The sequence below is a fragment of the Ruditapes philippinarum genome, unplaced genomic scaffold (assembly GCF_026571515.1).
Source record: "Ruditapes philippinarum isolate M1 unplaced genomic scaffold, ASM2657151v2 ctg2922_1_1_1_1, whole genome shotgun sequence".
Classification (NCBI taxonomy): domain Eukaryota; kingdom Metazoa; phylum Mollusca; class Bivalvia; order Venerida; family Veneridae; genus Ruditapes; species Ruditapes philippinarum.
The window spans coordinates 176,139-201,076 of NW_026865831.1; the positions used below are offsets into that span (position 1 = coordinate 176,139).

The 24,938-nt window shown below is 31.7% G+C and overlaps 1 protein-coding gene across 16 annotated transcripts in view; it reads left to right on the top strand.

The window, feature by feature from the left end:
* Positions 1-23,000, top strand: part of LOC132730471 (uncharacterized) — a 38,686-nt gene extending 15,686 nt beyond the window's left edge. For 2 of the 16 annotated variants that reach the window (XM_060716413.1, XM_060716400.1), the window contains 18 exons: positions 477-545; positions 901-948; positions 2,637-2,671; positions 4,493-4,522; positions 5,641-5,881; positions 7,254-7,436; positions 7,703-7,781; positions 9,734-9,886; positions 10,391-10,591; positions 11,105-11,307; positions 12,116-12,276; positions 13,038-13,206; positions 13,656-13,732; positions 13,905-14,096; positions 14,508-14,571; positions 16,125-16,199; positions 18,155-18,193; positions 20,135-20,378. In XM_060716413.1, the coding sequence (XP_060572396.1) occupies positions 477-545; positions 901-948; positions 2,637-2,671; positions 4,493-4,522; positions 5,641-5,881; positions 7,254-7,436; positions 7,703-7,781; positions 9,734-9,886; positions 10,391-10,591; positions 11,105-11,307; positions 12,116-12,276; positions 13,038-13,206; positions 13,656-13,732; positions 13,905-14,096; positions 14,508-14,571; positions 16,125-16,199; positions 18,155-18,193; positions 20,135-20,230 (2,115 nt within the window). In that variant the 3' untranslated portion in view covers positions 20,231-20,378. Of the gene's footprint in view, positions 1-476; positions 546-900; positions 949-2,087; positions 2,106-2,636; positions 2,672-4,492; positions 4,523-5,640; positions 5,882-7,253; positions 7,437-7,702; positions 7,782-9,733; positions 9,887-10,390; positions 10,592-11,104; positions 11,308-12,115; positions 12,277-13,037; positions 13,207-13,655; positions 13,733-13,904; positions 14,097-14,507; positions 14,572-14,871; positions 14,920-16,124; positions 16,200-18,154; positions 18,194-20,134; positions 20,379-20,405 lie in introns of those variants that run through there. The other 14 variants (XM_060716399.1, XM_060716404.1, XM_060716410.1 and 11 more) reach the window with 12 other exon arrangements.
* The last annotated feature ends 1,938 nt before the right edge of the window (positions 23,001-24,938 follow it).

Consider the following 24,938-nt stretch of genomic DNA (forward strand, 5'->3'; position numbering starts at 1 on the left):
GATGTATGAAATCATGACATATGGGTTGATTTTGTTTTAATATTAGCCATTAGATTGATAATTATACACATGTATACATGTATATTTATTACTGTTATGAATGTATAGCAGTCAAACCAACTGACATATTAATGATTTCACTGTTTGCAATAAGTAAACTGTTATAGCAGAAAGATTTGATGTGCTTACTTAGTGCTTTACTCACAATATGTTCTTTTTTACTGTAAAAAAATAACTCTTTTGCTTACATTTAACACTATTGTATATTAATATTGTGCTAAAAATTGACTCCTAGTATCTTACAATAAACATGTATGTAACTGTCACTAGATGTAAAAATTAAAATAATGTAAAGCTACATTAATTAACATAATGATCGAAAAAGGTATATATTTTATAAAGAAAAACTTGACTGTTGTTTTTTTATCCGATGATTTTGTATTTGTTATAAGAACTGTCACTTGTTGCTTTTGCAGAAAAAGACGCGTCCATCTACTGCCAAATATACATGGGACATCCATGGGCGGAGACATATAAGGGTAAAGGTAAGACTTCATTATACATGTTACATAATTCATGACATCATCAAGCTTGAAGTGTCAAATATCCACATTATTTTAAATCATATGCTAAAGCTGGTGTTTGTGTGTTGTAAAGGAAAGCTGTATGTCATACATTTGGTGAAGATTTATTAATGAGGAAGAAAATTATTATTGATTTTGGAAGTTTTCATCACCCAAATTGGTTGTTTAGTCAGTTTACAGTCCCAACTTTAATACTAGACTTGCCAGGTCTTTTATAACCTTCTTTTCACATTTCTTTTATCAATTATACATTAACATTACTGTAAATTAAACTACGATGTGGCTGGTAATTATGTATTTGACTGGATGGTTTCAGGAAAAGGAAGAAAACGAGAGGCGACCTCAGTCTGAGAAAGTGAACCTGGTACTTCATGTTTCACAAATATTACTTGTACACTCTCTGCTTGTATTCTATACATGTTCTCTTGATGTTGTTTAGTTGAGGCAGTTTTATATCCTCAAAAGTTATGTATTTGAGAACATACTGTCCATGAAATTTTTAACTTTTGTAAAAAAAAATTTTAACACACATCTTGTGTAGTCAGGCTTACAATCCAAACTTTTTATGAAGTTTCTGAATTATTTGCAAAATTGGACAGATATTGAAACACCAAATTCACAGGCACCCTGTTATAACACTCAAATTGCAGTCCAAGTTCTCAAACGGTGGTATAAATGCCTTATGGAATTCTGATATATAATCCTCCTCTTTTATGATTTATAGCAAGAAATACATTTTTGGGGGTGGAACCAAGGCCTAAAAGTGTTATAACAGGGTGGCAGTGTATATTGGTATGAATTATGTGTACATTTTAGAGGTAAAGACCTGCCTCAAACATAATTTTATGATAGTTGAAAACATGCACTTAAATGAGTGTTTACACAAAAATTGACAGAAAAATGTCTAGAATTTTATTTCTGCCTATCAAATGTGTCATATACACATACCCAATAATATACTTGTCTTTCTATAAATAGAGACTTGCCTATTTCATTTAGGGGTTTGATATGCAAAATAGAGTCTGGATTTTTCCAGCTTTGAATATGGAACAGACCAAAGTCTTCAAAGATTTAAATATCAAAATGCAGAAATTACCTACAAAGGGTAAAATGCTAACCACTTTTGGTTCTAGCAGGTTTAGGGTGAAAGAAATAAAACATATATTTAGCATGACAAAGTAAGATAGATAGTTATTTGCATTTTGTCTGGCTTTATAAATGTTGCTATTTTGTTATCATTTATGCTTGCATTTGTTTATTTTGTAAATGACAAACATTCACAGTAATTCATCTTCACCAATATTTGTAGAGTTAGAAAAAAAATCTTCCAACAATCACTGTCTTTTCTATATACATGTATATAAGACTGTACTCTAAAAATTTAACTGGATGTGAAAATAGGGATACAGGATAAAATTCAAGCAAAAACTATTTCCTCAACTATTTAAAGAGTTAAAATATTTGTATGTAAACTTTTTATTTATGTTGTTAAATTTAATGCAGATGTTGTCACTTGACTCTGTAAGTAAATTAGTGATATTCATGTTTCTTATGATGATAGGATATAGAATATGGTGACTTGTTTACTTTAATTGAAACAAAGTTTCAAAGATCTTAAATGCTCAATATTTGATAAATGGTAGAGGTAATGGAGAGAATTTTATTTTGTAGAATTTTTTCTCAATTTATTGTTTTCAAGATATAAAAATGTCATTGTTAAAACTTTTTTTGTTTATTTTATAGGTCTAAATTTATTAATAGTGTTAAAAGATAGAATTTCGTTACCACCTTGTAGAATCGTTTTCTGTATTTTGTACTTGTTTGTTCATAGTAAAAAAATAAACTTTTTATTTATTGTAAATGAGTAATTTTACATCAGCTTAGAACAGTATTTTCATCTTGTTGTTATTGATGTTTATTTATTATATTTATGTTTCATTTTCACCACCAAATAAACCTATAAGAAACAGTTCTTTCAGGGCGACATTTTAACTTTTTATATTATTCAGAATTGTCTGTATAATATCATTGTCATTTTTTTTATGTTTTCAGTCTTATGATGACAGTTTTATTCCTGATTGGGTTATGTAAGTACTTTCTATCATTTCTTTTTTATCAAAATTATATATGAAATATATTCCAAATGTAATCATTAATGCTAAGCACAAGCCTCCACATACAGTCTTAAACCCAAAACCTATTTACATTAGATTTAATCATATTTAATAGCTGATATATATATATATCTGAAGATATGTGAAAACATTTGAAAGCGCTAACAGAAATAAACGTATAAAATTAACGAACTTTGTACTCTGCATTTCCCAAAACATACTTTTTAGCTCGACTATTCGATAAGAATAAGTAGAGCTATTGCAGTCACCCGAGCGCCGGCGTCGGCGTCGGCGTCGGCGTAACCACTTATGTTAAAGTTTTTGTAATAGTTCAAATATTTTCAAAGTCCATTGACATATGGCTTTGAAACTTTGCACACTTGTTCACCATCATGACCCCAACCTGTAGACAGGAGGAGGTAACTCTATCAAGCATTTTGACAGAATTATGCCCCTTTTTCGACTTAGAATTTACGTTAAAGTTTTTGTAATAGTTCAAATATTTTCAAAGTCCATTGACATATGGCTTTGAAACTTTGCACACTTGTTCACCATCATGACCCCAACCTGTAGACAGGAGGAGGTAACTCTATCAAGCATTTTGACAGAATTATGCCCCTTTTTCGACTTAGAATTTACGTTAAAGTTTTTGTAATAGTTCAAATATTTTCAAAGTCCATTGACATATGGCTTTGAAACTTTTCACACTTGTTCACCATCATGACCCCAACCTGTAGACAGGAGGAGGTAACTCTATCAAGCATTTGACAGAATTATGCCCCTTTTTCGACTTAGAATTTACGTTAAAGTTTTTGTAATAGTTCAAATATTTTCAAAGTCCATTGACATATGGCTTTGAAACTTTGCACACTTGTTCACCATCATGACCCCAACCTGTAGACAGGAGGAGGTAACTCTATCAAGCATTTTGACAGAATTATGCCCCTTTTTCGACTTAGAATTTACGTTAAAGTTTTTGTAATAGTTCAAATATTTCAAAGTCCATAGACATATGGCTTTGAAACTTTGCACACTTGTTCAACATCATGACCCCAATCTGTAGACAGCAGGAGGTAACTCTATTAAGCATTTTGACAGAATTATGCCCCTTTTTCGACTTAGAATTTACGTTAAAGTTTTTGTAATAGTTCAAATATTTTCAAAGTCCATTGACATATGGCTTTGAAACTTTGCACACTTGTTCAACATCATGACTCCAACCTGTAAACAGGAGGAGGTAACTCTATCAAGCATTTTGACAGAATTATGCCCCTTTTTCGACTTAGAATTTACGTTAAAGTTTTTGTAATAGTTCAAATATTTTCAAAGTCCATTGACATATGGCTTTGAAACTTTGCACACTTGTTCACCATCATGACCCCAACCTGTAAACAGGAGGAGGTAACTGTATCAGGCATTTTTTTTACTATCAAGCACTAAGAATAGTCGAGCATGCTGTCCTACCGACAGCTCTTGTTTATACATGAGATCCACACAAGGAATCGAACTTTTTTTTTTATATATATATATATATATATATATGTTAATACACACAGAAACAACAGGTTTTCGAAATAATAAATTGCAAAAGGGTTAGGCCCAAATTATTTCAACATAAGCTATCGGTCCTGTCTATTTACATAAAGCCTTCAACCCAAAACAAAAACTAAAACAATTATTTTGATATGTAGCCTAGTACCCAAAGCAAATATTTTACGTAACACAAAAGTTAAGTCAATGAAGAACTATACTTGAAAACCAAACATAAAGTAATGAAGCCCAATATGATTGCAGACATATGGCTAACGGTCATGGAATAAAAAGGTAACAGTGATTGGTTGTTTCAAAAAAAAATTTGTTGGTAATCAGGAACAAGCTTGACAAACTGCTTTTAGAGTTACATCTACTCTATCTGTTGTTCTCTTACATCTATTGTCATTATAAGATATTTGCTATTGTTCACATTTCCTGCTATAATCATCTCATGTCAAAGTGATAAGATATAGGAAGTAAAGAGAATTTCCTTGGGGAAATTCTTAAAGTCTCTGACTTCAAATCATTTGCCTAAAATAAATGTATGTTCAGAATTTAAAAGGGAGAGTTAACTTTTGGAAGATTAGAAGTTCTGCTAGAGTTGTATCTTGCATTTAAAGATACTGAAAGGACATCTTCAGTAAATTATCCTTCACTTGCAAGGCAGGAAAATTTAATACAATTAATCATCACAGCTTTGGTGAAATAAAATATGTCCAAACATGTAAAGTCAAGAAAACTAGGTACATTTTAAAAAAAAAAAGAAAAATACTTTTTATTCATTGCATCACTTATTTAAAGATAATAATAAGAAAATCTTATTTAATTCCATAACAGTGTGTTTGAATTTTTTTCAATAACTGTTTATGTTAGTTCCCATTACGAAAGCTAGTACTTTTTCATACTTAATCTGATCATGATTCGGGTTTGGATGTTTAAAAGCACATCATCATCAGCATTTCTCATGATCTCTCTCTCTCTCTCTGCTTGTTATAGTGGTATATGGCATGTTTAAATTAATTTCTCAAACAAAATTACCAATATTTTGATTCCTAAAATACAGTATTACTGAATAATAGAAATTTCTTGACTTAAAATAGAATCTCAAATAAATTGTAAAACAAAACATCAGCAAACAAACAAACAAACAAAAAGACATGATATCTGAGTCAATACATATATTGATTAAAATATGAATCTGCCATTTATCTAATACAGATTCTTCAACTTGTAGCATGCTTAATTTGTTTTGTTTTTTACCTATCCTGCTTTGAATTTTGAACTGTCCTTTGCATCTGTACAGGTATAAATCAGTGCAAGGTTTATAAATCAATATATAGTTTATAAGAGAAAGATTATTATATTGTGTGAATTAATTAAATACATTTCATATTCATTATATTTGTCAGGCGGCAACAACATGAACGAGAACCAAGATCCAAAACACCTGAACCAAAACCATCGCCACGACCGAAATCTGCCAAATACCGACAACGAGATCCAGTTCCTCCGTCACCACCGAGACCTACAGTGATTAATGTACCGGAACGGAGAACCGACGAGGAGGATGTGGTTGTGAACAGTGAGACACAGACAGCAGATAATGTTGGTATACAGACTGAGAAACGACTGCTGGAGGAATATGATCATGTAAGTGGTATATTTGACACAGATTTGTCAGATAATTGATATACTCTTGGGAATTTAAAAAAAAAAAGTAACTAAATATTTGTAGAATAAAGAGAATCAGTTACAACTGATAGAAATAGCTAAGATAATTTTTCAGTCATAAAAATGATTCATGCATGTATATGTTCTAAGGTAACTATTCTATATCTTAAGACAGAAAATTAGTTTATATTGTAATGTAATAAAATAAGCTCAAGCTGTCCTCAGTTAATGGGAACTAGTAAAATGTTCTGGCTTTCTGAATTTTTGTGGGGGTCAAATTAATTGTGTATTGTACTAGAATGATGAAATATCTATCTGGAATTAAACTAACCAGTATAGATTAAAAATACTTTAGGTCAGATTTGCAAGGGTGTTCCAGCTGCCTTGTTCAAGGAACAAGATTTCTGCTGTATATTGCTAGTATATGATTTTTAGCTCGACTATTCCATAAGAACAAGTAGAGCTATTGTAGTCACCCGAGCGTCGGTGTCGGCTTCTACGTAACCACTTACGTTAAAGTTTTTGTAATATCTCAAATATTTTCAAAGTCCATTGACATATGGCTTTGAAACTTTGCACACTTGTTCCCCATCATGACCCCAACCTTTAGACAGGAGAAGGTATTTGTATCAAGCATTTTGACAGAATTATGCCCCTTTTTCAACTTGGAATTACGTTAAATTTTTGTAATACCTCAAATATTTTTAAAGTCCATTGACATATGGCTTTGAAACTTTGCACACTTGTTCACCATCATGAACCCAACCTGTAGACAGGAGAAGGTAACTGTATCAAGCATTTTGACAATAAAATGCCCCTTTTTCGACTTAGAATTTACGTTAAAGTTTTTTTATACCTCAAATATTTATCAAAGTCCATTGACATATGGCTTTGAAACTTTGCACAGTTGTTTACCATCATGACCTCAACCTGTAGACAGGAGGAGGTAACTCTATGAAACATTGACAGAATAATGCCCCTTTTTCGACTTAGAATTTACATTTAGGTTTGCATACCACCTCAGATATTTTCATATTCTATTGACATCTGGATTTGAAACAAGTTGAAATTGTATACTCTCCTTTGAGAGCATAATAGGCCTCTCTCCAATGCCTTTTACTGTAACATGGATTTAAAGAAAAATTTTTGCCCTTTTGTTAACTCAGAAAATTTTACATTATCAAGGCTCTTTCACTATCAAGCACTAAGAATAGTCGAGCGTTGCTGTCCTACTGACAGCTCTTGTTTGATAATGCATGGCATAACCATTTGCTAATAGGTCAATAGCTTTTGAAGTGATGATTCAATATTTAAATTATTCAATATTTATATTAAAACATTCTCTATAAAGAATGAGGATGAGGTAAAAGATGGACCATGGTGTGAGTACCAGCTGTATGTGAGGACCGGGGACCGTGTGGGTGCAGCAACTAAAGCTGATGTCAGGGTAACTCTGTATGGTGAAAAGGGAAGAACTAAAGAAATGCTTTTAGGGAAATCTTCAAGAAATAAAGTGAAATTTCAGAGGGGAAAGGTAATATGATATGGAAACATGTTGTCTTTTACTGTTTTAATATATAGTGATTATTATTTCAGGTCCTTAAAACAATGCATAGAACCTTTTAAAATGAGTAAAGTTTTCTAACTTGAATAATTATTTAAAGTGACAGTATGATGCACGAATGTTGTGATATTATGTTAACTAATATATTGAATTACTTTCTTGGGACATTAAAATAAAAAGAAAAAGCAAAAAAGAATATGGACTATATTTTAGTAAACTTTTTATTTGTTTTACAGGAAGATGTCTTCCTATTTCCAGCACATCATGTTGGAAAACTTCGTAAAATCAAAATAGGACATGACAGACCAGAAATGAGTATGTAAATTTAATATATAAAATTTTTGTCTAACTTGTAAACAAAATTATCATTTTTCTTTTCAATACTACTTAATAGGTTAAAAATCATTTAATAAATTCTAAATTGAGACATTTAGAATTAATGTAATTTAGACATTTAGAATTAATGTCAGTTAAAACAAAGAAAAATTTTCCTGTAGTGATTTGCTCTAGTTTATAGGTACTTGAACTCACATGCTATATGTTTTTACCTTTGAAGTAAAATACAGGAAGATATCAGTTTCACTCACATTAAAATTCTGTATAATGTTGAGAGGTTTCTTTGATGATCTTAAGTTTTAGCATTATTAGCTTTTTTAACCAGGTTTTCAATTTTGAAAATCCTGGTTATTAGATTGGGGTATGGCGGGCGGGATGGGCGGATGGGCGGATGGGCGGCTGGGCGGATGGGCGGATGGGCGGGCGGGCGTCAAACGAAATTGTGTCCGCTCTGTAACTCTTCAACCCTTTGAAGAATTTTGATGAAACTTCAGACAAATGTTTACCACATCAAGATGACGTGCAGAAGGCATGTTCCGCATGGCTGGCTCCAAGGTCAAGGTCACAGTGACATTAACATTGAAAATCCTGTCCGCTCTGTAACTCTTCAACCCTTTGAAGAATTTTGATGAAACTTCAGACAAATGTTTACCACATCAAGATGACGTGCAGAACGCATGTTCCGCATGGCTGGCTCCAAGGTCAAGGTCACAGTGACATAAACATTGAAAATCCTGTCCGCTCTGTAACTCTTCAACCCTTTGAAGAATTTTGATGAAACTTCAGACAAATGTTTACCACATCAAGATGACGTGCAGAACGCATGTTCCGCATGGCTGGCTCCAAGGTCAAGGTCACAGTGACATTAACATTGAAAATCCTGTCCGCTCTGTAACTCTTCAACCCTTTGAAGAATTTTGATGAAACTTCAGACAAATGTTTACCACATCAAGATGACGTGCAGAACGCATGTTCCGCATGGCTGGCTCCAAGGTCAAGGTCACAGTGACATAAACTTTGAAAATCCTGTCCGCTCTGTAACTCTTCAACCCTTTGAAGAATTTTGATGAAACTTCAGACAAATGTTTACCACATCAAGATGACGTGCAGAACGCATGTTCCGCATGGCTGGCTCCAAGGTCAAGGTCACAGTGACATTAACATTGAAAATCCTGTTTACATGATTTTAACTTGATTTGGCAGTCAAAGGTCATATCATCTTTGGAGGTAATTTAAAAAAGATATGATATATTATTTCATGTCTACTTTGTAACTTGAAAATTTTAAAAAATTTGAACTTTTTGAAGAATTTTAGAGCAAGCGTATATTTCTATATGATGTTGACCTTGAATTGACTTCATCCTGAAGATCTCATTGAATCCATCTCGGAATTTAGCGCAATTTTTAATGAAAGTTGTTTTCATTTTCGAAAGTCGCTATATAGAGTCGGGTAATAACATTGATTAACAATTGTTGCCCATTTTAACAATATAATCTATTTGCTTTCTTTTTCAGCAGTTGATGTCTCAATGATTGTACTAAAACATCTATAGAACCCTCTCAAACTTGCTTTCATTTAACTCAAATTGTTGTCTCATTATTAAGTATACTCCTTGCAGACAGTATTGTTAGCCGAAATTTACATCCTACTCATTATCATGTATTCTCATGAATATTATCTTTTCCTTCATGTCATGTTATAATCTTTTGAATATTCATAGCAATCTTCATTCCAAAATTCATACTATAGTATAGAATCAGAACAACATTTTTGAAAACCTGGTTTCGTGGCATTGCCATGTTTCTTGTTAAAATTTTACGAAAAGAAATGAGAGTAACATACATTTTTGTACTGTAAAATATTATCATAAGAACATAACATGAAATGAGAAATGAAACATAGATTAAAACATTTAATGTTTATATTTTAGGCTATGCTTGGTACCTTGATGGTGTGTCAGTGTATGACATGAATGATAAACGTATTTATGAGTTTAAATGTGACGGGTGGCTGTCGGGTAAAAATGGAAACAGGAAAACATACAAAGATCTGAACCTGGATTGTGAACGGGCATTTGTAGAAGGTATATATCATATTGTATGCATAGTTTTCATACATCTGAACTTTTTTCGCTGATCAAGTGAGAGATTTTTCTTCAAAAAGAGGAAGATTTAAGAATTTGCAATAAACAAAAGAAAGTTCTGTTATCAAAAGAGGGGAGATTTCTTTAATTTGTGAAAATACCCCTTATTTTAAGAAAAATATTTGAAAATATGGCTTCAGACATTGGGAGTCTCCTGCTAAAAGTGGGAGAGTTCACATGTATGTGTATGATATATTTCATATAAAAATATAACTGCTTATCAAATTTCTTACGGATATTTGCTTAGTTTGTAAACAAAACAAAATTGCTGTACAAATAGAATATATACCTACATGTCATCAACTATTTCAAGATAAGCATGTTTTTTTTGTTATGAAAAGTGCAATTAGTCTGCTAATCTTTTCCTTAATTAATGAAATTATGTGTACATTTCTATGTAGAAAAGAAGCTTGAATGATTGTAAATTGTTGTTGAATATTTCAGCATATGATGATATAAAAGGAAGATCTTCACCTAAAGCTGGTCGTGACAGAAGAATACATGACAATTCTACCGACAGTAAAGCTTCAAAAGATGATAAACGTAGTTTAGAATCTTTGAAAGGTAGTCGAGGAGAGAGAAGGGACAGTGACACAGATTCCACAACATCTTATAGCTCCAGTTCTGACTCATCCTCAAGCTCAGGTACGCCCATCATACCACTTACTTAATTATCATATGATTTTGAAATAATAAGTCCGCTGAACTGCATTTACTTGACCTTTCATGACCGAACCTTACTAAAGACATATGGTATTCCATTGCAATAGCTACTTGAATATAGGTAAGGGAATTAAACGATCAAATTATTGCGAGAATATTGTAATATATTGTAGGATTGATTGAAGTGAATGTATGTATCTATTTATTTATAAATTGCCTTTGTTAGTCAGTATTTTGTTAGAAAAATCAGCAAATTATATGACAGATCATTCAATGTCTCTTTTTGTTTCCGTTCTTATGAATGTCAAGTGTCAGGTAATTTTATTTACTGTCATAGAATAAATTGTGCCTGATTATGATGAATTAAATAGAATGAAACCATAATGTGTAGAATGTATTGATGTAGCGTAAGAATTTATTTGGGTGTTATTATCAGTTTACAGCGAAATTAATTTTTGTGAAATTTGGATTCAGACATAACATTATACATAACAGATAGCAGGAATAGAAGAGGACGTAAAACTCCCACATCTCCGAAGAGATCAAAAACACCAACAAAACAAAGGGAGTTAACTCCACCTAAAAAGACTCAGAAAGATGATTTCTTTGACAGTAAAAGTGCTGGTCCTACATTTACATTCAGAAGTTACGATCAGGAGGGACATACAGCTGAGGAAGAATATCTCTCAGGATATAAGGTAAATACTGGTCCAAAAATCTAAATATTGTGTCATAGTACACAAGCATGTTAATAAATTATTCAATATACAATTGTCAGTAAGCAAGCATTTATTTATTACAGAATTTTTTTCACTACATAAAATCAGATTTCATATTAAGTTTGTATGTCAGAAATTACTCTTTATGATTCCGTAATGGTCTGTTGCATAAATGTTTTGTATGTTTGTTGATAATAAATGAGCCGTGTCACGACAAAACCAACATAATGGGTTTGCGAGCAGCATGGATCCAGACCAGCCTGCATATCTGCGCAGTCTGATCAGGATCCATGCTGTTCGCTATCAGTTTTTCTACTTGTTATAGGATTTGTAAGCGAAGAGCATGGATCCAGATCAGACTGGAAGCGCAGGCTGGTCTGGATCCATGCTGGTCGCAAACCCATTATTCTGGTTTTGTCATGACACAGCTCAAATTTTGTTGACAAGGTTGAGTAGTTGAAATTAGTCACAAAATTATTGCTACCACCATTACATGGAAAAACTAACATAAGCTAGATGTTATATTGATATTTTGCACGAGAGTAAAAATGTATATTTGTATGATATATATCAGACTGGTTTAAATGTTTTATTTGTATAATATATCAGATTGGTTTAAATGTGTATTTGTATGATATATATCAGACTGGTTTAAATGTTTTATTTGTATAATATATCAGACTGGTTTAAATGTATATTTGTACGATATATATCAGACTGGTTTAAATGTTTTATTTGTATTATGTATCAGATTGGTTTAAATGTATATTTGTATGATATATATCAGGCTGGTTTAGAAGCAGCATCGGCAGAGAAGAAGCATGAACATGATGTTGAGGAAACAGAACGTAAACAGGTATTACAGGGTCCAACTATACATGACGCAGCACGATCAGGGAATCTAGAGAGGATGCAACATCTCATTAACTATTTCCCAGAGATGAAAGAGTGAGCGTTCTTTTTTTACCAACCATTGTCACATAAAGCTGATTATTTTGAGCACTATGCCATCAGTTTAGAGCTAGGCCAGTCTGCGCAACATAAGTATTCTATCTGGAATCCCTTACAGGGACATTATGCCTTAAGAAATGAATAGATCTTTCTTACTGTATAATAGACAAATGACTGTGTTTTATAATGAAGTAATAAATGTTTTAGAACTTTTGAGATGCTTATCACCTGAAGAAAATAGCATGACATATGAAATAATTTGTGAGAATTTTGACTTCAATACAAACACTAATTCACTTTAACTGTAATGATTACCCAAATGCAAAAGGAACAAAATATAGTGGTATTTTGACTTCCATACAAAATACTAATTCACTAAAACTGTACTAATTACCAGAACACAAAAGAATCAAAAGATGGCTTAGAAAAATTGGCTAGTGAAGTCTGTAACAGGATACCAAAACTAAATAGCTTTTGAAAAAATTAAAATGATATCATTTATGAGGCTTAATGGGCCTTTAAGGATTGAGAGAGAGCAAAATTTATTTACTTGTGTTGATGTGAGTACTTAAATTTGCATCACTTACCAACCTTATGAGTGTTGAATCGCTGCACTTAAGCGTATTACTAACATTTTGTTTTTACAAGAAGTATGCAGACTTACTATGCCTATTCAGCAAGACTTAGTGTAAACACAATATAAACAAAGGGAATATTCGTTTGAAGATATTTTACAAATTGTTATATTTCTAATTCAGATCTAAAGATGAAACAGGATTAACTCCCCTACATATAGCCACACAACAGGGTCGACTAGAAATAGTAAAGTGGCTGACAGCTCTTACTATAAACTTGAACACAGAGACACAGACAGGCTATACTGCTATACATCTTGCTGCAATGAATGGACATCTTAACTGTATGATTGTAAGTTAACATCATTATATTATTGTTGTAGTGCAAAACATTTGTTTCATCAAATAATATTATGTATGTGTCATGGCTTAGAACTGTTCACTTTTTAGGGGAGAAGATAAGTAATTGGCCTGATAGCTCGGTAGGGACACAGAATGGTATTCCGTCTGGGGAAAAGCAGGAATTTTAACATCTGACTGCCTCTGCAGGGTTCAGTTTTAACCAGGGATTTGAAAATCTGAAAGTCTATTCCCAAAGCGTGGAGGGGCCGTCCTTATGATTGACTACTTCATTATTTACAAATACATACCTGTCTTTTAATTATTACAGTCAGATATTGATAATATCCCTTCCAACAGTTACAATCAGTATAATATGTTATGGTGACAAGTTGTAACAAACTGTTCCTGCATAATTTATTATTGAATTTATATAAAATTATATGTATTTTTTTCTTGCAGGTACTTGCTGCTATGGGTGCAACCTTGACCTGTAGATCAGTTGACAAACAGACACCACTTCATGTAGCAGCAATGAAGTAAGTTAATTTTTGGTAACAAATAATCTTTATGTCTTTGTATTATTTCAGGCTCTAAAACCTTACTGGTTTTTTTTGTTCAATAAATTAAATAAATTACATTTACCTTTCTAATTATGTGGTCACTAAATGTTTTATCTATTCTTAAATTTGTTTCCTCTTTTTTTTTCAGTGGTCATTTAGAATGTGTGAAGTGGTTGATAGCCAACCGTTCGAGTCTTTCAGCAGAAGACCAGCTAGGTCGAACACCACTGGACCTTGCGGAGGAATACCAGCACCAGGAAGTGGCAACCTTTATACGCAAATGTATTGATGAGTCACATGATCCTAACAGCAGTCTTCATGCATTGAGGACAAGAAAAGGGTAACCTAGTTTATGCTTTACATATGTATGAGTTCAGCCCTACTTTGATTACAATAAATACATATTCTAACAATTATATTCGGGAATATTGGCTTGATGTTCTGAAGTGTTTATTTGTTTGTAAGAATATTTGGGTAAGTTAGAAGTTCATGTGGGTGGGAATTATTCATAGGCATTTACTATGAACTGTAATTTTCATAAACATAGCATAATTTAAAAAGATACAAAAATTTTATACATTTATTATACAGCATGATACATTTTACATTTCAATTTATAAGTATAGTGTAATATTTTTATTACATAGATAACAGATACCGATGTCTGCTGAGGTGATATTTTCTCTTTACTGATTTATAGATATTTTTGTCATAGAGGCAAATGTTTTAAAGATCATGTTTTAATTTTCAGACTGGATCCCATACAAGAAGACAGATCACATGAGAGAAACCTAGACAATATGTGGCAAAATGATGTAAGATACAGGGCTAATGTCTGCTAGTCTAATATATTAATCTGATAATCTCTATGTGTCATCTGTCAGTCTTGTAATGCTTCATGCAGAACTAAACATGACATTTGTTGATATTCTACATCTATTCAGTATCTTAATTATAATCTAGTTCTTTCTAGATCTTTATAGATACTTTTTTACATTGAATGTTATATCAGAATTTTTTTTTTCTTTTCTTAAAATTATTAATATAGTTTCTTAACCTTTTTCCATTTTAAATAAATAAATTTGTATTCTTAGATGTAGTTTTGTATATTTTAGAAGAAATTAAAAACATAAAAAAGTTGACAATCGATAGCTGAAAATTTGGTAATCTCACTTATTTATAAGCACTAAAAATGCTAAGCTTTTTGATAACACACCTTCCACTGAGAGAGAGATTTTCTTTCTCGCTATTACATAATGTATCTCAATGCTATTTTTCTAGTCCATTTGTCCAGGGTTTATTTCATAGAGTATGAATTTATTTTTCTTATTAAGAATTATTCAGCAAGCATGTAATTTCATTGGCTGACATATCTTTTAAGTTTTGTGACTAGACAAAATGTGATAGCTTTTAAAATTACAAAAAGGAAAGTTTAAGCTTTAAGTATAAGGTGGAAGGTGTGTTGTTCTCGTGAAGTGGAGTTACAGAAGTGCCCCATGCTGTGACAAGTGATATATAACCAGTTTTCTTTAATGCCTTGATTTGTTATATAACTTACATGGTAAAGCTAGATAAGATGTTTATGTGCAATGTCAGGCACAATCAAACCAAGCTTATTACCATGCTGGGTGACCTGTAATGTTTCAATAATAATTTACTTAATTATAGTTGTTCAAAATGGTTTTTCTTTTAACTTATTCTGGGTTCTTTGAAAACACTTATTTGCTTAAATCAAAGTTACTAAGTCAAATTATTTAGATACATTTAGATACTTAAAAAAAACAACAACAAAAATCCCAGACATCTAGTAGCCATTATCAAGATTGATAAATAGAAGTTTCTTTGCATGATAGTCAAAATGATATACATATATTATAGCTGAAACAGTTTTAATACAATAGTTTTCTCAATATTTTAGATAGATAAATAATAAACAGAAAACTTTGCGTAGAATATAGTGTAACTTTTTATTGTAAACATTAAATTTTTGATAACTAAGCTTAGGACAATCATTTTGAGGATTGAATGCAAAAGTTTCTTTATTTCTTTATCTAACCTCTATGGACATTGCATTACAATCCCTTGATTTGATGCATACTATTGGCTTTCTTTTATTCTTTTATCAGAGCTAGAAAGATTGTTTTCATTATCTATTTTCTTAGATCTATACTTTTTATTTCAGTATTGTACAGGAGTGCATATTTAATTATTTCTGGGTCACAATCTGGATGGAGGGGGCGGGGGGAGGGGGTTAAGGATGGTTCTAGCTTGACATTGATGTGCTTAATGAAACAAGTTTTAAGTTTAGTGTCCAGACTTTAAAGCATGAACTAACACAGTTGTTTGGGTTTGGTTTCATTATTTGCAGACTAACCCGGATTCATCGAGGGCAAATGCAGGCAGCCAGAGTGAAGGTAGAAAAAACAATGTAGCACAAATAAAGGTCGGTCACATTGCATGAATCACTGTGTATTATATTGAACGATGGTATTAATAGATGTTCAAATGTGAATTGATTATTTATAGGCAATATTACATGTAATATGATGTTGAAAATGTTCATTTAGTCAGATGGATAGGGAATTCTGTCAGATTACTGTTCAGTAAGGAACATAATTATTATAATAGGTGGTTTTACCTCTATGCCCTCAGATTTTAAAGTTAGAGACATGGAAAACTAGACATACGGTTGTATATGTTCAATTAGTGTTGCATTCAACCACCAAATTATATTTGCTTTTAGGCCTCTGGACCATGCAAAAAGTAAACAATTAACACAGTGCAATAAAGTAAAGCATGTGTATAAACAAATATGTATGATTTGCATTTTAAAATTAGATGCTTTTACATCTACAGTTTGTCAATATAATTAAAGTATGATTTTATTTATAAGTCTTGTAGGAAGCATTTTCTTTTTTCCGATGAATAATATAAATACATTGCAACAGACTTCATAAGATCTTCTTTTCTTCGAATATTCTTACTGTTTACTTCAGTCTTTATTTTCAGTCTTTTTTAACCAGGTTTTCCGAAGGAAAAAACTGGTTATTAGATTGAGGCATGTCGGCGGGCGGATGGGCGGACGGGCGGGCGGGCGGGCGGGCGGGCGTAAACAATTTCTTCTGTGCGCAACTCCTCCTACATTTCTCAACGGATTTTGACCAAACTTTCACAGAAGCTTTGTCATCAAGTGCCCTGGCGCATATTGTCGGGGTTTTGCCATTGGATAATATTTGACCTAATTATGGCCCTTTGTTGTTTTTTCTTATATAGAATATATAGTGAACTATTTCTTCTGTGCGCAACTCCTCCATCATTTCTCAACAGATTTTGACCAAACTTTCACAGAAGCTTTGTCATCAAGTGCTCTGGCACATAATGTCGGGGTTTTGCGATTGGATAATATTTGACCTAATTATGGCCCTTTGTTTTATTTTCCTTATATAGAATATATAGTGAACAATTTCTTCTGTGCGCAACTCCTCCTACATTTCTCAAAGGATTTTGACCAAACTTTCACAGAAGCAATGTCATCAAGTGCCCTGGCACATATTGTCCAGGTTTTGTGATTGGATAATATTTGACCTAATTATGGCCCTTTGTTTTTTTTTCTTTATGTAGAATATATAGTGAACAATTTCTTCTGTGCGCAACTCCTCCTACATTTCTCAACGGATTTTAACCAAACTTTCTCAGAAGCTTTGTTATCAAGTGCCCTGGCACATCTTATCGGGGTTTTGTGATTGGATAATATTTAACGTAATTATGGCCCTTTGTTTTTTTCCTTATAAAGAATATATAGTGAACAATTTCTACCGTGCGCAACTTCTCCTACATTTCTCGATGGATTTTGACCAAACTTTCACAGAAGCTTTGTTATCAAGTGCCCTGGCGCATATTGTCGGGGTTTTGTGATTGGATAATATTTGACCTAATTATGCCCCTTTGTTTTTTTTTCCTCAATATATAGTGAACAAATTCTTCTGTGCTGAACTAGTCCTACATTTCTCAACAGATTTTGTTCAAACTTTCACAGAAGCCATGTCATCAAGTGCCCTGGCGCATATTGTAGAGGTTTTTTGATTGGATAATTTTTGACCTAATTATGGCCAGAATATATTTTTTCCTTATACAGAATATATAGTGAACACTTCTTCTGTGGCAATTCCTCCTACATTATTCATGTTTTACATTGCACATAGTTACATTGTTTATTGCTTGTATTTGTATGTCAAATACAACATATTTATCTACAATGGAGATAATTGAAAACCTGGTTTCGTGGCATTGCCATGTTTCTTGTTTCTAGCTAGGTTATTCTCTTTCTAAATTTAAAATTCTTACTTATCTCTGCTAGGATAAATGATGGAAGTTTTGAATGTTTACTAATTTTATTAGAAAGAAGAACATAACAAAGAAATATTGCAAGAAAGCATGGTACTTCTTTTTTGTAATATGTTGTATTCTTACACTATACAATATTGATATAAGAAAATAACTGTTATTTGATAATTTACAATAACTCATCTAAATAATTCATACCATCTGTTATATATATGTCACTTTCACTTTGTAAGTCAACAAAAATGTTTTGTAACATGTCTGTGATGTACATGTATAATGTAATATGTTGTCTGTACTTTGATCGTCTTACTGGTATATATCCAGTACATCAAATATTTTTTAATATATCTAGTGCATAAACAAGTCTACATAATCTTGTCTAAATTACTTTTTGAGCTAAAAATAGTATAAAATCTTATAGTTTCATGATGAAATAATGAGAACTTTCATGTGTTGTATTTAAAAGATTGTTTTGTTGTGGTTGTTTGTTTTGTTTTTAGCTCAACTGTCACAAAGTGACAGGGTGAGCTTTTGTGATCGCTTTTCGTCCGTCGTCCGTAAACTTTTACTTTAAATGACATCTCCTCATAAACCATTAAGCCAATTTCATCCAAACTTCACAGGAATGTTCCTTTGGTAGTCACCTTTGAAATTGTTCAAAGAATTTAATTCCATGCAGAACTCTGGTTGTCATGGCAACCAAAAGAAAAAACTTTAAATATCTTCTTCTAAAAAACCCGAAGAGCTAGAGCTTAGATATTTGGTATGAAACATCTTCTAGTGAGTGTCTACCAAGTTTGTTCAAATAAAAGCTCTGGGGTCAAAATTGGCCCCGCCCCAGGGGGTCATTGATTTTCCCTATATGCATACAGTAAAAACTTTAAAAATCTTCTTTTAAAGAACCCAAAGAGCTAGAGCTAAGATATTCAGCACAAAGCATCTTCTAGTTAGTGTCTACCAAGTTTGTTCAAATAAAAGCCCTGGGGTCAAAATTGGCCCCGCCCCAGGGGGTCATTGATTTTCCCTATATGCATATAGTAAAAACTTTAAAAATCTTCTTTTAAAGAACCCAAAGAGCTAGAGCTAAGATATTAAGCACGAAGCATCTTCTTGTGAGGTGTCTACCAAGTTTGTTCAAATGAAAGCCCTGGGGTCAAAATTGACCCCGCCCCATGGGGGTCATTGATTTTCCCTATATGCATATAGTAAAAACTTTAAAAAAATTCTTTTAAAGAACCCAAAGAGCTAGAGCTAAGATATTTAGCATGAAACATCTTCTAATGGGTGTCTACCAAGTTTGTTCAAATAAAAGCCCTGGGGTCAAAATTGACCCCGCCCCGGGGGACATTGATTTTCCTTATATGTGTATAGCAAAAACTTAAAAATCTTTTTTTAAAGAACCCGAATAGCTAGAGTTTAGATATTAAGCATGAAACATTTTCTAGTAAGTGTCTACAAAGATTAAATAAATAATTAAATAAAAGCCTTGGGTCAAAACTGCCCCTGCCCCAGGTGTGTCATTGTTTTTAACTATATGTGTAAAGAAAAAACTTGACCAGCTAGATCTTAGATGTTTTGCATGAAACATCTTCTAATGGGTGTCTACCAAGTTTGTTCAAATAAAAGCCCTGGGGTTTAAACTGGCCCCGCTCCGGGGGCCTATATACAGGTGAGCGACTTCAGGGCCATCATGGCCCTCTTGTTATAATTTATCAAACTTTCAAAATACCAGATTTTATATAGATTTGAAATGTTATCAGCGCCAGAAATATTAATTCAATCAATAAATTATGGTGTATTTTAATATTGTAAACAATAATTTACTAGAATTATTTAGAATACATGAGATTCATTTTGAGAAATTTCATTTAATAATCTTGAATATAATCAATTATTTTAGTTGATTTTAGATTACATATATATAAATTTATTATCAAATAATCTTTCTCAATACCTGAAAGTATTTTTCAGTTTTTTATCTTCTTTAAATAATGCAGTAACAGTAATTATTTTTTTTTTTTTACCCCTGCACAGGAGAAGAAGAGGCTTTATGAAGAACAACAACAAAGAATGGAAAGAACACATACATCATTCCTTGACAGTATAAGAGATGAGGCATCACAAGATTGAGCTGTATAGTTTAATACCATACTGAATGTTGTACAGTTATACGGTCAAATACCATACTGAATGTTGTACAGTTACATAGTCAAATACCATACTGAATGTTGTACAGTTATACGGTCAAATACCATACTGAATGTTGTACAGTTACACGGTCAAATACCATACTGAATGTTGTGCGGTTACACGGTCAATAGCTCAAATGTCCCGTCATTGTTATCCACTTTCTATTCAAAACAAATTTAAATGTTTAATTTCAAACTTACATAGACTTCTACTGCCTACATTTATGTAGTTCCATGACTTTGCTTTGAATGATCATAGATTTTGAACAAAATGTAATTTGTAAATGTGGATGACTACAAGTCTAATATTAGGTTTAATGTTGGATTTAGTACACTGAATTTGGCATTATCTACTTGCTTGTTTGTATTGTTATTATTTTGACATATTTGTATATTTTGCGCAAAGTTTCATGACTAAAATTTGATGTAAATACAGAAGACATCTTCAGAATTTATGTGAATACTTGTGACATGTAATTGTATTATTACATTACTCACCTTTCAGACTGTTTCATTATTTTACGCAACGATTTTGGCCTACTTGCTGTTTATTGACAATATTAAATGGTATATAACTTTTCATTGGTTTGATTTGTTCAAGTTTACAATGTATATATTGATATTAGTTAAGCATAGATTTAGGTAAATGCTGCATTTATTTATTCATACTGTAGTTAAGTGATATGACCTTTTATAAACTGAATTCTATGAAATATTCAGAATTTGAATATTTTTTATATGTATTAAGAAATGATTTGTTAGTGAATAGTAATTGTTAAGTCATGAATATTTCATAGTAAGAAATATATTGATTTTCAATGTTTTATTGGAATAAAACCAGTTGCTGGTAAACTGAAGAAAGAAGAATTTTTGTATCTAAACATTTCTAAAGTAATTCAGAAGTATGACAGTCATTAGATTCTATAAATAATGAAGTAAAATTTGGCATAATTATCTTATCATTTTACAAACACAGGGAAAAATTCTATGTCTTTTGTGTAGTTTTTTCATGCAATACATGATGTTTCATCAATACATATATGTCACTATAGTTTTAAAGATGAAGTAATGTTCCTACCACTAAGCAAAGGCCTTTATTTGCAGACGAAAGTTCTGCTGTAGCTGTGTGTATGTTGTATGTATGATATATTAAGCAAGCTCTTACATCACTTTATTGAATTAGTAACTTAGTCTTGCCCATGTTCCTTGCTTGATACTAGTAAAGGATAGTTTCTACATAATTTGGTCAAGTGACAGTTGTTGATAAAATGCTGTGTTGCCTGTATGTTTATTGAGATTTACCTTGATGAACTCTTAATGACTTAGAGGGTAGCCTGGAACCCCGTTGTATCGATCTATTTACCCATAAATCACAACTGCATTTAAAAAATTCAAATCTCCCTGAATATTTATTTTGTATCATTTATTTTGACCCTTTTGCCATAATATTTACATGGCAAACATCACTGATATATAGTTTTTAACTTTGGAATATACGGATATTTACAGACATGTTGAAGAATTAGGTCACGCCATTATATCGATGCATTGTGAGAATCGCTCAGTTAGCCAAAGTTTGGGAAGCCTGAACCATCTCTATGTTAGATTTTTCAGTCAATTAGAAACATAGATGTCTTTTTTAAAATGTCAGCATAAATTTAGGAACTTTTAACAGACAGTAAACGTACTTTTAATAAGAACACACTATTTATAAGTCTATTTATTATCTACAATTAACGTCTTACGGTACTGGAAACATGTTTTTGATCATTTTACTGCACAAAAATAAATACGAAAGATTTTCGTGACACTGTTGTAAATGTTAACAATCAGTAGGTGACGTATTTTGCAAAAAATCTGAAGATTTGTAATTAGATCAATACAATGAATAGCACGATACAATGGGGTTCCACTATATACAGCCATATAGAGTTGTGTGTGTTATCACCAAAATAACAAATAGCAAAATTGTTTGTATAGTAATGAGAATTATACCAAAAGTATTTAAATTGAATGAAATTTGTCAATTTTTAAGAAATTAAAAAGTATTTTCACAAATTCCGTCCCCTGACATTCTTGTTACTGTTACCAGTATGATGGTCATGCATGTTATGTAACAGAGTCACTCTTTGTTAATAATCTTTTCTCAAATAACATGTTTGAACAGTTTAGGATTTACATTTTGCCAGTTACAGCTTTATACCCTTGAAGGTGGATGCAACTGTGTGATTGATGAATAACTGATTGTTTTAAACTTGACACAATGTCTCTGTGATATTTATTTTAGATGTAGATCTATCTTTATAAAATAGTTTACATATGTTACTGAAACTGTTAAAATTTGTTGTTATTTTGTTGTATTTTTGTAATCATATTCCATTTCATATTTGTAGTTTAATTTGTGGCTTGTTGTTTTTGTTATAATACATGTATATTATAGATGAAGATGATTAACATGTTGACAATGGATGGAGCATGTACATGAAACTGGGACTAATTCTTTTCGTTTGAAAACAAGTTTAAGTCAAAAAAAGTTAATAAAATTACAGTTAATGGCAATATTAAAAAAATATAGACCAGCTTATTTTCATGGCACCCTCTGAATAGTAAGAGTAGTCACCCAAATGTCACATCAATTCTAGCATCTAGAATTCATACACAAAGGGCCACATAAAAATCCCATTTTTTAAATGTCATTCCAAAATTCTTCATTGAAATAATTCACAACTTACACCACCAAACATTTATTTTTGTTCCGTGATTGAAGAATTTTAACCTGATCTAGTATTGAATCTCAGGTTTATTTGTAGATTGGACATTTTTAATGAAAACCTTAATAAAGAATATGAGAATTTATATCTGCAAGTGCTGTGAACCTACACTAAATAAACAGTGCCAGATACTTGCATAATTATATTGTAAATATTGCCACCATAAACAGATCTGATTCAGAATGCCACCAAACTCTTTGGATGGAGAAATATGTCATTTAGATACAAAAACTTTAAAAGGATATTTATTATGTAAAAGTAATTTTTGTTGCCTCATGTTCTTTAATAGTTTACAAAATTAAAATATATTACATAGAGTATTAAATTGTTAGATTTTAGAGATTTTAATTTTATTCATTTGGCCAGGTTTTTTATTTAAAAAAATATCAAAATATTTATTTAGATTTTTTATGAGTTGTATATTTCAAGTATTATTTTGTTTTAAGATTTAGAGATATTTTTACTTTTAAAAAATAGTTTTATGTAGAGTTAGAGCTTTTAAAATAAAAATAAGCAGAGTTTTTATAAAAGATGAAATATTTATAAGTCTGTTTCTAGGAAAACAAGTTGAATTGTCTTTTTGATAAACAATAGTTTTATTACTCATGACATAATAACAATACTGCTTACTTAAGGAACTTTTGATTTCCTACATTTATTTGGAGCTTTCAATATTTGTGATTTTTTTATAGCAAAATTTATTAGACTTTATATAGATTATAAAGGTTTGTATTTTATTTGAGGGGTTGACTTGTATTAGTCAGCTTGTTAAGTGTCACCAAGTCCAAGATTATTTGAGCGGTGTCACGACAAAACCAACATAATGGGTTTGCGACCAGCATGGATCCAGACCAGCCTGCGCATCCGCGCTGTCTGATCAGGATCCATGCTGTTCGCTATCAGTTTCTGTATTTGCTTTAGGGTTTAAAAGCGAACAGCATGGATCCTGATCAGGCTGCGCGGATGTGCAGGCTGGTCTGGATCAATGCTGGTCACAAACCCATAATGTTGGTTTTGTCGTGACGCGGCTCATTTTATCTTTTCTCATTTCAAACGGTTGCAATGACCTAATACATAGGTGACAAAATGTAGCATGTTATATTATAATAAATTGATGGTTTGTCTACAATATAAACATATCTGTAAATATTTGTTGTAAAACTTATACTGTGATATTTTGTTGTAAACTAGTAAATGTTTGAACATCTTGATAAATTGTTTTACACTCTCATTAGATTTTCTCTGTTTTTATAACTACATGTATTATTGCATTAGGAAATAAATTTATTTAAAACTTTTGTTTTATTTTCATTTTATGTAAAGTCTCTGAGACTGGGGTACAATGACTAAAATATTTATACAGAGTTTTCTAGCTCCTAATTTCAGTTTTTTTAGGATTTTCATGGACATTAAACATCCAGATAACTTCACCAATTGCCAATCAAAGATTGAAAGTACCAAAGTTCTGTCAAAAAACTTTTGATTTAAAGAAAATCTTTGCATTCTATTTCAAATGATGACCAACATTACAATTTTCTGACGGCAACAGTAATGTCAGCATGACTGTAGCAATAGCATTTTTTCTCTGAAAAAGTCTAGCAACAGAAAATAAAACCAGGTCAGATTTTATGATGCTCTTCAACATGTGCGCGAGAATACAGAGCAATTTTGTAGCTGCAACTTGGGAAGGTTGTTTTTCTATCAGTTCATGAGAAATAAATCCAGATATACACTAAAGATCAAGAAATATGTTTTTCACAGGCTGCATTTAAGTATGTTTGTATACATGTACAATAATAATGAGCCATTTCCAAGATGTAGCTCAAGATGGGCATTAATTTTTCTGTATTTTCTATTGGTTCTGGGCTATTTCTATTT